The 16,152-nt window shown below is 37.3% G+C and overlaps 1 protein-coding gene across 2 annotated transcripts in view; it reads left to right on the forward strand.

The window, feature by feature from the left end:
- Otogl (otogelin like) overlaps positions 1 to 16,152 on the forward strand; it is a 132,154-nt gene that overhangs the window by 18,821 nt on the left and 97,181 nt on the right. For both annotated transcript variants that reach the window (XM_040754936.1, XM_040754937.1), the window contains exons 8-13: positions 2,066 to 2,271; positions 8,251 to 8,378; positions 8,738 to 8,844; positions 13,000 to 13,106; positions 13,291 to 13,416; positions 15,359 to 15,467. In XM_040754936.1, the coding sequence (XP_040610870.1) occupies positions 2,066 to 2,271; positions 8,251 to 8,378; positions 8,738 to 8,844; positions 13,000 to 13,106; positions 13,291 to 13,416; positions 15,359 to 15,467 (783 nt within the window). The remainder of the gene's footprint in view (positions 1 to 2,065; positions 2,272 to 8,250; positions 8,379 to 8,737; positions 8,845 to 12,999; positions 13,107 to 13,290; positions 13,417 to 15,358; positions 15,468 to 16,152) is intronic.

A 16,152-nucleotide genomic window follows, 5' to 3' on the forward strand; every position in this document is an offset into this window, starting at 1 on the left:
GAGAGAAGGACAAATGGTGTGCCACCCCCCATGCACATATACATACACAGACAGACAGAGTTGGAGAGAGAGATGAGAGAAACAGAGAGAGACAGAGATGGAGAGACATAGAAACAAAGAGACCACAGTCTTATAAAAACAGTGGTCTTAGGAAAGAAGTCACCACTCAGTTGCTAAATTACAGTTATGGGGTAGCGATGACAATAAATTTATTGTTGTCCTCTTAAGACCATTGGAAATGCATATTTTCTGAAGATTGTGACCCACAGGTTGTGAGCTTCTATAAAAAGAAAGCTGAACAGTTGAATGGAAAGATAATATGGTTAAACATCCATTTCCTAGAGCTGAATTTACATGGTAACTTATGAATTTTCATTTGGGCTTTTGAGTAATGGGCACTTACAATGGTCATGTTTTGTAAAGTAGATTTTTGTCAGAAAAAAATTTAAGAATACTACTTGTTAAATGGAAGTCATAATTGATTTTAAAAATAAGAAAGCATTTCTACAAGGAATTCCAATTTTATTATGAGTTGAGGGTGAATTTATTATTTGGTAATGGTTCTTCTTCTTAGTAGTAGTCATTAGCATAGTAGGCTCTTGAGAGAGGTTCAAAGAAGTCAAATGTGTATAGCCCTTACTTCTCTGGTTTTCATTCTCTGAACTGAGAAGTGAGTTGTTTTGGTATGGATGAACCCCTGGGTACTTTCTTAACATAAAGCTGAGTATTGTTGTCTGCTTACGTTTTATGTTTCCAGTTATAAAGGAAAACCAAAACCCCCCACATATCTTGCATGATGTGTTTTAGGCTGATTGTAGTCTATTCTCCTTCTACCATTCCTGTCTTTATCAGCACCCTTCTGTGTCATAAACATCAAGGTACTCACAGATACCATTGTTCTCTTAAAAATACACATTCAATTAAATTTACAGTGAAAGAAAGCTGACAGAGATGACTAATACATAACCACAGCAAAATCCCCCTTGCCAGAGTCACTCCTCCCATAATGTAGCCTCCCATTAGTCTAAAATATGCTTTAAAATATGGCCCACTATTTTGAAATACAGATTTTATAAACTTGTAAATTCAAACAAGTAATATTTTCATTGTTGTTTCATACTGACTTTTACTATGAATTCTTTACTTTTAGCTTTTAATCATAACATTTTTGTGAACTAGTCTTTTATTCTCTAATTACAATTCATTGTTATTTCTCTTTGCTTGTAATTATTTTCTATAAATATTTATATGTAAAAAGTTTGTTTAAAAGATAAGAGATATTTTATACTTTTTCTTTGGGAAGTATCTCTTAGTTTGCTTATTTTTTCAGTTTGTGTTGGACAGAGCCATGCTCTTTCTAGAGCAGAAATTACTAATTTGAATTTGTGGGAGAAAAGTATGTCTATATCTATTAACCACATATCCTGCATCATGTTTTATAAATTTATTTTGATATGACTACCTTAATAAAAGTGAGCTTCTCAAATTTATTTTATGGTTAGGAGCTGTTCTTTACTGAACCATTTATAAATGGAAGGAGGACAGTGTTCTTTTGTTTTCGAAGTGACTCATTTAGCTCTTGCAATGTCCATTTGGTTAGTTCTTTTTGGTTGGAAGTAAAATGAAATAGATTCAGAACTCAAGGGCATCTGCATGTTTTGACTATTGCTTGTCTGTCCTTTGGAACTCTTGATCAGAATTTTTAGATTATCTTTAGCTGTCTGCATAAAAAGTATTTTTTAATCCTCATTCTATCAACCTGATAGAGCTAGTTTCCACCTTGAAAATATTATATGTAATTTTCTCCTGTGTATTTCTGAGTTCTGAGACACTACTAAGTTGTCAGTACTAACTCTACCTCAGTGGTATCTTCCTTGTCTTTTAGTTTAAATATTAAACTTACCAAATATAATGTTGAGATTTCCCATAGACTGAAACTTCGTGGGGATCTCCCTGTTTAGATCCTTCAGTAGCTCCATGTAAAATTTCTCTGTTATTTAATACCTGGGTTGTCTTGAGAACATGGCATGTATAACTATACCTTGGTCACGGTTCTGTCTTCCAGGTTATCTCTGCCTCAGACCATCGGCCAGGTGTACATTGAGAAGCTGGCTGACTACATTCTGGTGAAAAGTACCTTTGGCTTTTCGTTGGCTTGGGATGGAATATCAGGAATTTACCTCAAACTGTCTGAGGAGCACAGGGGGAAATCATGTGGCTTGTGTGCAAACTATAATGGCATTCAGTCAGATGATTTTGTGATTCAGCAAGGTAAGAAACTGGAGCATGAGAAAAGGGTGGACATTTAGAATTCTCTTCCTTTGGCCAATAGCAGTTAGTAGTCGGAAGACTTGTTGATGGCAGAAAATCCCTCGCTATCATTTGTCTACTTTGGTGATTTCAAGTGGAGGTCAAGTTAGAAAACGTTTTCTGGTTACTTGATGACATTTGCTAAGTTGAGATGCAACCCTTGCTCGCATAGCAAATGTTAGCTGTGTATTCAATTTGTACCACGAGTTTCAGGAATACTATATATACTGCCATGGGGACTTGGGAGCTGCAGGGAACAAAATGTGGAATTCTCCATCCTTGGAGTTCATATTCTAGTGATTTAAACCTTTTGGCTTGAATGTGTTTAGTTCAGGAGAAAAACTAATTTGTATTCAGTCTTGACAGTAATAAATTAAAATGACTGCCAAATTATAGTGTATAAAGATGATGAAATAAAGTCAGGATTAGCCACTTCACATAGCAACTGGGAAAGGTTTTATGTGGCTTCCTGGTCACCTATTGAGTCTAAGACATGGAACTCTCCTTGATGAGTCATTTGTAATAGAGACCATTTCTGTTTGGAGACTACTGCGGAGTAAGAGAATACAGGCCATAACCATGATTCAGGTCTACCCACATAAAGAGACTAAGTAAGAAAAGAACATTGTTCTGAGTACTAGTAGGCCTGACCTTGTACTTTGCTTCTACTCTTACATATTTATGAAATGCGATCATTGAATCTTTCTATTGCTATAAAAGAGGGACATAGTAGTTCTGGACTTACCGAATAACCAGTGATAACAAAAGTATATTTTACTGTTTGTCATAATGTTTAATATGAGTTTAATGTTGCTTATAGCAACATTATTCCTAACTCTCATATCACCTTGTAAGGTACTTAGTATTTTCTTAATTTTACAGCAAAGTCACAGCCTCTAGTATAACACAACTGATTCTGTTAGAGTTGAATTGGATGTTATTACTTGCAAATAACAATTGTTATGTAAACAATTGCCTTTAAACCAAAATTTTTTATATACTATTGCTTGTTTTATATTACCAAGTTAATGGTAGTTGTCTATATATGTTGTACTTTAATGGGTGTTAAAAGAACATTCTAGAGCGTGTATTCTGCAAGTCAGAATGTGGGATAAAAATTCTGCTTTGCTATTATTACATTTTGTGATTTTAATGATGTGACAGTATATATTTTACAGAGTGGCAAAGATTAAATGAGACAATTTCTACAAACATGCTGATTTCCCAGCACATAGATACTATTGTGTAGTCGGAAGGCTTTTCTGAGTCCCACCCAATTCTGCAGCCACTTATAAAATAATCACTCTGGTTGTATGGTTGATGGCTCAGGCTTATTGCTAGTTAGCTCTTACATTCAAATCAATCCATTTCTATTAATTTATGTATTGCCACATGGCTGTGGTGTTTCCTCAATTTCTACATATCTTACTTCCTTGGCAACTGCTGGCATCTTCCTCCAACTCTGCCTTCTTTCTCCCTTATCTCTGCTTGGATTTCCTGCCTAGCTATATTCTGCCCTGCCACAAGACAAAACAGCCTTATTCATCAACCAATAAAGGCAACACATATTCACAGCATGTAGAAGAACATCATGCATCACTACCCAATCCATTTTAGTTACTTTGTAATTGTCTTTAGGTTTCTCACGGGAGTAGAAATATGTCTTTGTGTATCTTTATCAAGTCCTTAGTAAAATGCAAGCATTTTACTCACACTACATGGATAACTTGTCAGAGCTAGTTCACCAAGAACTATATTAGAGAGCCTAGCTCCATTGGGTCAATTTCCTCACATGTAGAAGAGAAAGAATGACAACAGTCCTCAGTGCCTCCCAGTCTGTGACTATCTAATGAGAGACTGTAAGTGGAAGTGCTCAGAAGACTGTGAGTACAATATAAATAAAAATCAGGAACATTGGGAAATGGTAACTTTGATCCATCGGGGAGTGGGAATGAAAAGGCTTACAACTTTGGAATGTTAAGACTATGTTAGGAAGGAATATTTGGAACTAACAGAGTCAATCAAATAGCAATTATTGTTTAATCTCCCTCCTCTATCAAAGTTTAATGAAAAACAGAAAAAGCAGTTCAGTTATTAGTGTGGGAGTTAGACAAGGTTGCTTTGAATGACTTCTACCAGAACATTCAGGGAGCCTGGTGTGGAGGTGAAGATGGATGACAGCATCTGTTCTTGTTAGGGACAGGAAGATGGGCTAGGCATCCCTGTGCAGAGTAGCCCACTCAGGAGCTCTGGGGCAGACAGTGGTTTTTGGCAGTGAAATAAAAAAAGGCAACAAGCAAAACCCTATTAGGTGATGAGCAGTGGGAAGACTGGCAAAGTGGAATTAGGACTGAGCTGTCAGGAGGGAAGGTGACAGACTTGAATGACTGTGGGGGAAACCCAAAGACCAGCAATTGGCCCCTTCACAATCTGGTACACAGCAAAGGCAGGATTATTAAAGGAATCTCATTTAAAATAAGTTGTAGGGTCACAAAAGGAGTCTACTTTTCAATTTCTTTCAGATTGTAAAACTACAGAGGTGAACGTGTCTTCTTTGGCTCTAGTGTTTGCTTGAAACTCAACTTGAGCTTTGCTGATCAGATCAAGAGTTGGCCAGTTTGTTGGAGTACTGTTGAGTATGCAGATTCCCAAGAGTAATTAAAACTGTATTTCTCTTTGCATTCTTACTTATCCTTCAAAGGTGACTTTGCAAAGCAATGAGACTTTTTAGAATTTCTGTGCAAGGAGGAAGAATTTAATTTGTCATCTAGTTCAGAATTACATTTTCCCAAGTCATGTCTTGGTCTTGCTTCAAACCAACGCAAAAGTCCTGGTTTAATCTTATTTCTGTGACTTGGAAATTAATAGTTCTTCTTCACTATTAAAAGTGTCCTGATGAATTATTCTGCTATCAGCATCTTCCACAGGATGCATTGTAGTTCTGGTCTAGTGGGCTCCTCAGCTAATAGATATGGATTTAAGTCTCACAATAAACAACACAGATTACTTTTTTACTAATGCAATGTAGTAGAACCTATTACATGTGTGAAGCTAAGGAAAAAAACTCTAAGGCATTGCTTAAGCTGTTTTGTAATGTAAAATGTTGAAATAATTGGAACTTTAGAAAATATTTTTGTCTTAAGATCTTTAAAAAGTGGTATTTTGAAATGAAATATAGCTGTAGCTTTACTTAATGAGAACATCAGTTTTTCTACTTTTAAATAAGTATTTTACGTGTTTTATTCTGTGTGTGATGTTTCCAGCAATGCCATAGATCACAACGGACGCTTGTAAGATCAAGAATATAATTTAATAAATATTGAACATTCATCTATGTTTTTTAATGATAAATGGTGTTTATTGGAGAACACTTACACAGATGATAATAAAGAATTGTGAGAGCGCCTCTCGGTACCGATTGGCTGATGCAAGAGAAAGAACCTGCACAAGCTAGACCAGCCTCACACTTCCCTCTTACTGATTCTGTCTATCTGAAGCCACGCCCAAAGGGGTGTGGCTACCATTGCAGGTTCACAGGCAAGATGCTGCTACAACTTGTGTATCTATTCTGGAAGACACAGCTTTCTCGGAGTCATCTACCACTTCTGGCCTTCATAGACTTTTTACTTCCTCTTCTAAACAGAGCCCTGCCTGAGCCTTGAGGGGAAGGGTTTAATGGACATCTCATTTAGGGCTGAATGCTCCCACGTCTCTCATTGCTTGAACATTTCCAGTTGTGGATCTCTGGGTAGGAGAGGTTAGGCAGGACTTCCAGACAGAGAGAGGAACTCAGGGTAGAATCCAGGTATGGAAGGGATGCCAATGAGACTTGGAGCAAGTCAGATGTACAGAATGGAAGAGAGGTTGTGGCAGAGCATAGTAGAAATAGGTTAATTTAAGTTTTAAGAGTTAGTTGGGAACAAGTCTAAGCTAAAGGCCAGCCTTTCATAATTAGTAATAAGTTTCTGTGTTGTTGTTTGGGGGCTGGAGGTACCAACAGAAAGTCAGACTACACCTGACACTGCTAAAGAGGTCAAGAACCTGAGGCTAAAAGGACATGGGCCCTAAGGGAAGCCTGCTATTCTTATTCTGCTAAAAGAACATGGCAGTGAAATGGCTCCTAAAGACATATTGTTTTACCCATAGATCAGAGCATTGCTCAAACTTCAGCCAAGAAGTGACCTCTTCATCTATGTTTTTCATTCATTTATTTGGTAAACATATTTTGAGCATGTGCTATAAGTTAGACGTTAAACTAAAGATACATCAATAAGACAGCGAATTGGTCTCTCATTCATTGTCATAGAAAGTAAAATAAATAAGGAGACAAATTAAAATATAATTTTTGTGTGAAATAGCAGGCTTGATGGAAGGTGGGAAATGAGATAAGAACAATAGAACAATATTTTTGGCAATGATCTAGAACTTGTGTTCAGAAGGTCACATTAAACGAGTCCTAAATGAATAGAGGAAACTGATGGAAGGGTGGTTTTTAAAAATTCGTTCACTTTTACAATAGAAGGAATTGAACTTATGGCCTTGTACATCCTAGGCAAACGTTCTACCACTAAGCTACACCCTTGGCTTCTTTTTCTTTAGAGACTGACTCTTTAAATTACCTAGATTGACCTTGAGCTCACTTGTGGCCAGTGAAAACTGGGAGCTCCAGACCTTTCCCACTTAGCACCCAAGAAGAATGGTGTTGAAGGAGGGGGAGGCCCATGAAATCATGGGCCCTGAGTTGTGAACGAGCAACCTCCCAAACCAGGCGACTGGAGAGGATTGTGCAAGAACTAGAGCAGGAGGATGAGTTGGGAGGCACGAGGTGGGAATGGCAGGTGCCCACCCTGCCCAATCTTCTAGGCTATAGGCAAGTTTGGAATGTCACATAAGGATCAAGCATTCCTGTAAACAATGCATTTAACAAGAGTTAATAGTAGCCCACAGATATTAGCTTCCCTATTTTAAATTGCTCAGGGAGAGTGGGGAAACATTTCATTTGAGATTTGGGTTATTGCTACAGTTATTGCTATCATGGCTGACCTATGACCATCAAGTGTGGATGGCAGAAAATCCTAAGCTTCAGTCTGAAATAGTTCTGACTTAGATGCTTCTGCCAAGCCCATGAAATTTGAGATTCAGCCTTTGTCTGAACATGGGGTAGGATTAATTTCCATAACTTGTCTTGAACTTATTCAAAGGCCAGGTGGTGATGCAATGTAAACTTGATTGGTTACAGGCCATTCACTACTGAATGTCTGTTGGGTCATATATGAACTCCTAAACCTTGCCCCTTATTTATTCTGGGATCAGTTGGGCTTCTTAATTCTGGTATCCTTTTGAAGTGTGATTCAGTCCACTGTTCAACATATTTAGATGAAATGGATTCTTTTCTTAACATTATTTTCTTTAGGTTCCTTTGTAGTCTTTCATAGCCTATATATATGTTTTCCAAATGTTTTTATGGTTTCAATATGTTTTGTTGTTGTTTACTCTCAAAGTGGAAGCAAACTTTAAAAAATGTGTGCCCGTGTTTGTGTATGTGTTCATTTATGTGCATGTTCATGCATGTGGAGATATGTATATGTGCACATGTATGCATTGACTTGTGGAGACCAGAGAACAACCTCAGATTTCATTCTCAGGAATATCATCCACTTCCCTTGAAGCAGGGTCTCTCACTGTCCCGGAACTTATCAAGTATTCTGAACTTTCTGGCTGGTGTGCCCCAGGGATTTATTTTTCTTAGCCTCCCCAGCATTAGAATTACAAGTGTGTACCACTGTGTCCCACATGTTTACATGGGTTCTGGTGATCAAACTCAGGTTCTCAAGGTTGTGTGGCCAACACTTAGGGACTGAGACCTCTTCTGTCTTGGAAGGACAATAAGGTTTGTGAAAATGCCTCTGATACAACACTGTTTTTGTTTCTTTGCAATAGAAGACTACACAGAAGACATTGCTATGTTTGCAAATAGCTGGGTGGTTCAAACTCTAGATGACCCTAAATGTATACCCACTCCCTCAGACTTTCCAAATCCATGTTCCAGTGGAATGCCAGCATTTGAGGTAAGTTTAATATAAAAAATACTTGAACATGTTGGACTTAATACAAATCTTTTGACATATTTAGCATTAAATATTTTAGTGTAAATACAGTATAATTAAGTTATTGAATTCAGATTACATAATTGCAATATGGAATGACTTCACATTAATTTCAGGAATAGTGGGTATAATATGATTCATTAAGGCAGTAATTTAAAAAATACGTAGTTTGATAATTGTTCATTGCATTTTATGAGTGTAAATTGTCTTTCCTTTCCTGGTGAGAACAAAGTTCTGCAAGTAGACTAGTACCAAGTAGAAACAAGAAGTCTCATGCACCAGTGAAGTTGTTTTGATGATTGGCATCTGTTTTTATACAGGCAATCTTCTTTAAATGCCAGATACTGTTGCAGTTCCCTTTCCTGAGCTGCCATGAATACATCGATCCATACTTATATATTGCCAGCTGTGTTAATGATCTGTGCAAGTAAGTAAAACAGTTGGTATTTGAAATATATTTATTTATGAAAAACAAACAAACAAAAAACCCAAGAGCAGATGTACTTCTGTGACATAGACATGGCAGCAGCTTGCCATGGAGTGCTAAACGTGAAACCCAAAATGGTCTAACTGCTAGTTATTAGAAGCTGGCTGCCTAGCAGGTAGTTAAATGTTCTATGTAACAGGAGTAGAATCTAGTGGCTTTTAAACATTTTGTGACACTGGCCCTTTTTTAGATTCTAGATATGTCTATAGAAACTTCTGTGCAATGATGTTCAAAGTCCTCAAAATAAAACAATATTGTGAAGGAAACTCATGAGATCCAAAGAGTGAAAGGAATCAATTTCTAATTTACATATGTGCTTTAAAATATATTTCATATTTAATAACTACTGAAATTTGACATCATGGGAGCAAACAATAATTTGTAATTTCTACAATTATAATGAAAAGTGAGAACACATGAAAATAAATGAGACATGTTGCTGACAAGGTCACATATATTGCTAATAACAAATAACATTTTGCGATTTGATTGATGCCTTTATGAACAATTGTAGGAAATACTTAATTTCAATTGGAAATGACTAGAAATGTACCTTCATTGTTTTTCTGTTGATAGTTGCAGATTGCTTTATGTTGTCCCAGGTTAACAGCAGCCAGAATAGGAAGTTGTCTAGGCAACAAATTGATCACATTATAACAGAACTTAAGACAAATTAGCCATTGTTTAACTATTTTTAAATTTTGTTCATTTTCAGTTATCAAGTGTATGTGATTAGCCACCTTGATGATTCAAGAGTACTTTAAGGATTTTGTGTATCTGAATATTTTTTTAATGAGTCCCAAGAAATATAAATAGTATACTTGAACATTTTTGTAGAACAGTGGATTTGTTTTTAGTCAAGTGAAGTCATTTGAATTTTTGGTAGCTTGTTCAGATCTCTAATTTTATCAAAGGTAATAGAAAAAAATAGAAATAGTTTTGAAATTATGTTTCCTGTAAATACTCTTATTTTGATCAATTGTTTATATAATAGAGTATTGAATATACTGATGTTTTCCAAATATTAAAATAAACTGATTGGCTTTATGACTTGGTTTTGAGTAGAGTGCAGTAATTCCCTGATTTGTGTAGATGCTCTCTAAAGCCATGGGTTCCTAAACAAGTACAAAGTACTCAATTGGACTCTTCTCTTCACTGATGACCAGAGACCTTATAATGTACTTTTGAAAAAATTCTTCCCTCTCTTTTAAAAAAGTAAGCACCAATTGTTATGTCTATGTTCTTTTACTCAAACTGACCTTGTCCCTTATTTCCCCATTTATATGGAATTAAAAATCATTTTTTCCCTACAGTGGTTTGTGCCCATTGTTTCGAATTTTCCTAAATTGCTTTGTCATAGGCATCTTCAACACCCATTTCTTTTTGTATGCTGAGATAAAGTATATTTGGTATATTCAAGAAAATCAGTCTCTATTCATTAATTTGGCTGCTTCAATAGCCAAAGTAACCGTGAATAAACTTAAATGGAATGTTTATACTTCTCTCATTTAAAAGTTCAAGCCAGTAATTGCTCTTGGATTAACATCATGGCTCTGTTCCATAAACTTCACAGTGACTTTGCAGTCTTGTTGATACATGATATCCTTGTTATTATTCTCAATTTCAAGTTCCAAACCGACTCCTCTTATTTCTCCATGTTAGCTGTCAGAAAGGGAGAAATGAAATAAAGGGTTAGTATTTTTGACCTGAAGATTCATATACAGCTCTCATTCTTAGCCTTTTGGGCCAGAGTGTAGGAACATGGCCATACATAGATGCACAGAAGGCCAGTAATGCCTCTTGCTGAACATTAATACGTCCAGGAAATATGCAAGGTTCTAATAATGAAAAGAAGGGGCAACTAGAAATAAAAGTATTCCTGTCCTCTACCCACATTGTATAAACTTTAAACGTTTTAATTTAAATTTATTTGTTTTGAATCTCTGATTTTGCCTTCTCCAGGACAAATGAAACAGAGCAATAAGATAGAGAATTAGCTTGTAGTGGTTTAAATTAGCTGACCCTTAAGACATGTGTTGGTGGTGGAAAGACTGGGTTAGGGGACTGGCAGGTCATACAGGAAGTAGGGCATTCTGGTTGAGTTTAGTGAGCATTGTCAAAACAGAAATGGGAAACTCCTAGAATAAGTTCCCACTTCTCCTGGTATTTCCTTCAGGGCACACCTCTGTAATGTCCTTCTGTCCTTCTTTTCTTCAGTAGGAAATGAATGGTTCTTTTCTTTTCCTGTACTATGGAACTGATTCAGAAAGATCCTGTTCAATGAAAAGGTGAATTGCCTGGACACACATTCATTTCTTGCTTCTATCAAGATGACTCACTGACATTGACTTGACACTTATCTTTTGTGCTTCATAGCTAAGCAATCTGACACACAGGGAAACATAGAAATCATTCCCACATAGTCTGTATCTTGAAAACTTAAACTCCAGTGGGTTAGAGAAGCAGGTTCCCAACAAGGGCATAATCATATGCCTCCTGCTTGTGATGGACCCAAAAAGATCAAGGACGGCATACAAGGCTCCACAGCTGAGGTAGCATTGGAATGGGAACAGTACAATCCTTGTAATTATGCTTTCCGGGTTTTGCTTCTAAAAACTTGGCAACAAAGAAAGAATTTTTAATTTTTGGCATGTCAAAGTCAATTGAATTCGAAGCAACTATTAGTTAATGCTTGCTTTTCTCATTAGAGTTAACATCCAAATGGAAAGTAAGCTCATTTCCTTTCAATAAGTTAGGCTAATAAATTCCTTCTTACCCAATTTGATGTGTTTCACTAGGTGCCATAAGGCTGTGTGCTGTGCATGGTTCCTGGAGTAACATAGACTCTCAGTAAATGACAGATATTGTAATACTTGTTGCATCATTTGGCAAGCTCCAAACCACTTTCTGTGTTAACTTTCAAAATTACTAATTGTAGGGAATACTCACACCTTTTAAGGTAAACCATGAGATTTGAAGGTAAATCTCTTCCAGAAACTCAACAATTTTTGACATACACTCCTCTTCAGAAAGGCTTTTCTGTTTTGTACCTTTAGGATTTTTCTGAGCCCCTGTAGTTAGTTATATGGACAGGTTTCTCTTTTGCCTTCGGAAGCTTAGTTAATTGGACTAGATAAGCTACTTGTCTCCAATTACAGTAGCACAGAATAAGGGCAATTTGAGAATGTGGCTTTTATAACAAAGACTGAAAATGTTAAGAGTCACAAAATGGAACATTCTTTCGGTCATTATCTTTTAAGATGCTTAACTATCCAATTTTGAGCATGGATTGGGTTGAAAACCAAGCCTGCTACCTTGTTAGAAACCTGTTTATTTTGAAAGTGCCTTGTTAATCTGCTTTGGGAACTGGAAGATCCCATAAGAAATTATTGTTTAGAGAGCTTCTAAAGTGAGTGCAAGAAAAATAATTAGAGATAATTTACTTGTGGCAATGTTGTAAAAATGTCTAGCTTCAGTGAAAGGGCTCAAAAATATCCTTTTAAATCTTCTGAAATGTTATTTATTAAGTCTTTAAAAATATTTTGGATTGTTATGGCACAGTCCACTACAGGATGAGTGTGATCCTCAGGAGGGCGACGGATTATCAGGCATTTCAGAGTGAGCTGTTTTAAAAAAATGCTCATCCTTGATATTTTGTGGAGACACAATTTGTCTGTTTTAATTTCATTTAAATTTCAATCTGAATTTAATAATTATTAAATTATAACATGTCTGGAATATTTTGTGTAGAAGTAAAAACACATATGAAGATTTTAAATATAAATACTTTTCATTATAGTTTTTATTTGACCGGTAGAAAAAGTGTTCAGTTTATTGAAAGGCTTTGGTAAAGGTGTTGACATACATTGCACTACATTTAGGTGGGTGTATTCGTCTAGGATGTCTCATATGTATGTTCTCAATATTCTTGTCTCCTATGAGGTATGTCTTGGAAGATAGTCATTGAGGTCAATGAATATTAGTATATTCACCAGACTCCCATTGCTTTTAAGGGTCCAAGACAGAATCTTGTCTAAATTCCTAAGTGACCCTAGCTTGGTTTCTTTCTTTCTGTTCCTTTTTTTTTCTTTCTAGAACTGATGATGATGAAACTTACTGTCGAGCAGCCACTGAGTACGCAAGAGCCTGTTCCCACGCTGGCTTTCCCATTCAAGACTGGAGGGATGACTTCCCAGCTTGCAGTATGTTTGTAGTTTTCAAGCCATGTATTTCACAAAATTGTTAGTCTTACCTAACTCCTCAAAACTAACACATTGGAAAACATTTTAAAATTTCTGACATATTTGTAAATTTACCTATTTCCTAAACACTGTTTTTTGGAAAGAGGATAGAATTGACTTGTAGCCCACTGTCTGCCCATTGCAGCTGATAAATGTGATGACAGCTTTGTCCACCGGGATTGCATCAGTTGTTGCCCCCCGAGCTGCACATTTGAGAATCAGTGTCTTGGGAACAATCTTCACTGCCTTGATGGATGCTATTGCGCCGATGGTAAGCTCCTTAGGAAGAAAGCTTGCCTGTACTCCTCTGAAGTGGTACTCCGTTGTATGAAGACCACATCTTGGTCTTGCTGTCCGTTCCTTAGACATCAGAGCTATTGCAACTTCATACCCTTGTAGCATTCAGTCCTTGAAGTGACTGAGAGGAATGCTTGCTCTTCTTCAATAAAAGTTTTTTTTTTAATTTTGTAAAAAACTTCAGTAACTTGGAATCTAGTATTTTTAATTCCCATGATGATGAGTGTATTCTGTCACCATATAATAGTACTTTATACATTTTTATTTCCTGGACTATGAAAGTGAGTTTAGGAAAGAGCCTCCACATTTTTCCCTTATAAGATTTTAGTCCTAGTCTAGTTTTAATATTTGAAATGAAAATAACCACAAATGATAGAAGTGAGGTTTAAAGTTATTGTATAGATAGATAGTTATAAAGAAGGCTGAAGACGTTTTTAGAACTTCCTCTCTCTATTTTCTTTGGGCAAGCATGTGGTAATGTATTGTGTGTGTGCTTCTGTACGAGGAGAAGCCAGAGATTGATGTTATGTGTGTAAGGATTCAGGCAGTATGCTGGCCTGCCTCTGTGACCTGGCAGAATGCACTCAGGCAGTACCCTGGTCAGCCCAGGGTTCCATCACTATTAGTCTGCACTGGGGTGCAAAGGACCCCTTTAAAAGAAAGAGCCTCGCCTACTTAACACTCTCTTTCCCGCTGTTCCCCTGGGGCAGTGGGGACTTTTCCTGTCTCCCTATTCTCTTCTGTCCTCTCTCTGTCTCTTTACCTCTTTTGTCTTTCCTCCCCGTTCCCCTCACCTTTCCCTTTCTTATAAAACTTCTCATTAAGCAATGTCTGCCTGGCATGTTTGTCCCTCGCCTCAATCACCCTCCCCTGCCATGGAATCCGCCAAGGTTCCCCTTGTGCTGTATCATAACAATGTGTGCTTTTACACTCCACCTGGATTTTGGAGGTGGGTCTTTTTCTGAACCGCGGAGCTTGCCATTTTGGCTAGATTGCTTGACTACCAAGTTCTGGGATCCGCCCGTTCAATAACCCAGGGCTGGAATTGCGAGAGTGCATCACTAGGCCTGGCTTTTCTGCATTCTGTAGATCGTAACTCAGACCCTATGCATACGCAGCAAGCACTTTACTTTCTGAGACACATTTGCAGCCCAACATGTTCCCCACCCTTAAAACAAGTACAAACTAGTAAGAGCAGGCGGGGCACGCAGCCCAGCGCTAAAGCACTTCCCTAGTATGCAAAAGACCCCTGTCAATCTCCAGGTCTCAAAAAGAAAAAGTGTTAAGTGATTTTCCCAGCCCCCTTTCTGACTTACCAGTACAGCCAACCAGTGGCAGTCTTGAGGTGTTTGCTTACAGTCAAACACTAGGTAAGGATGTGGCTTCAGGGCATAAATCCATGTGCTACACTAGGTCAATCCTTTTTTCTGTAGAAACTTGCTATGTAAAAGGCCAATAGATGGAAAAAGCTGATTTAAATTCTCCATCCTCATTTCCATTCACAAAGATATAACAGATGCACAGCGTTGGACCACTGAGCAGCACTGCTCCTTAGTGTTTGCAGGACAATATTTTAAGTCTCTTTTATCTTGGACTAAGGATATACCCTCTCCCTTCTCTCTTTCTCTTCTTTTAAATTCCAGGAAGTACTTTTCAGTTTCCTCTCTAATCCTTGGTAGGCTTTGAGGCTTTGGTGGTAAGTAACAGGAAATCAAAGTAGAAATTCATGGAAGTAAACCTTTATGAGGTAGACACTGATTGAGAGCCAGCTAGAATCCTCCCTGACAGTCAAGGAGTTTCTGTTTCTAGCACCTGCTATAAGCAAGGTCTCAGCATTTGATTGAATTGCTATATGTTCAAAGAATGTAACCCTTACTATTTCTTTTGAGATCATGTCATATATTTTTCTTAAACAGGACTCATAATGGATAATGGGACTTGCATCTCTTTGGAAAGTTGCCCGTGTAGTTTCCATGGGTTAGCTTATTCAGTTGGTTCAAAAATTGAACAAGAGTGCACCGAGTGGTAAGTGGCCAATGGGTAGGGAATAATTTTTGGGGTTCTGATCTCTTTAACAACTTGGTCACGGTAGGTATCTTGCAGAGTCTGACTACTGCTTATTTTAATCTGCAAATTCTAAGATGCAGTTTGTATTTTATTTGAACTCCACAGGTTCATTATCTTTGGTGTGTCCTTATTGCTTCCCTTGGCAATTTCATAAAATCCTATGCCCATGTGCCGCTCATCCCATTTTGTTATTCATATTCATTAATTAATACATGTTTTTATTCTTAGAACTGGATGGTGTTCCTGAGTTTTCCTACTGGATACTTTATAGAGTGACTATCTATTGCCAGTATTTGGTCATGATCAGTAAGATTTGCAATTCTTTACTAAACTAGCTCAGGCATGAAGAATTCCTCTGGGACACTCCCAAGCCAAAACAGAAGGCTTCATAACCACAGGCCCTTTCTCTTTGAGACAGCCTACACAAAAGACATGCAATCATATAACCTACGTTGTTCTCAGATACTGACATCATCAGGGACACATTCTTTCCTCAGAAGCTCCTCCCTTTGTCAGGTGGGAAGAAGCCTGGGTCTTACACAAGAAGGCATCTCTTTCCTCTTGTCTGTGTCTGATGACATTAAATAGATAATAATAGATAGTCATTTATGAGCCATCCAGTTCATAACCATTAGTCCAACTT

This window comes from Mesocricetus auratus, unplaced genomic scaffold, assembly GCF_017639785.1.
Source record: "Mesocricetus auratus isolate SY011 unplaced genomic scaffold, BCM_Maur_2.0 Super-Scaffold_100011, whole genome shotgun sequence".
Classification (NCBI taxonomy): Eukaryota; Metazoa; Chordata; class Mammalia; order Rodentia; family Cricetidae; genus Mesocricetus; species Mesocricetus auratus.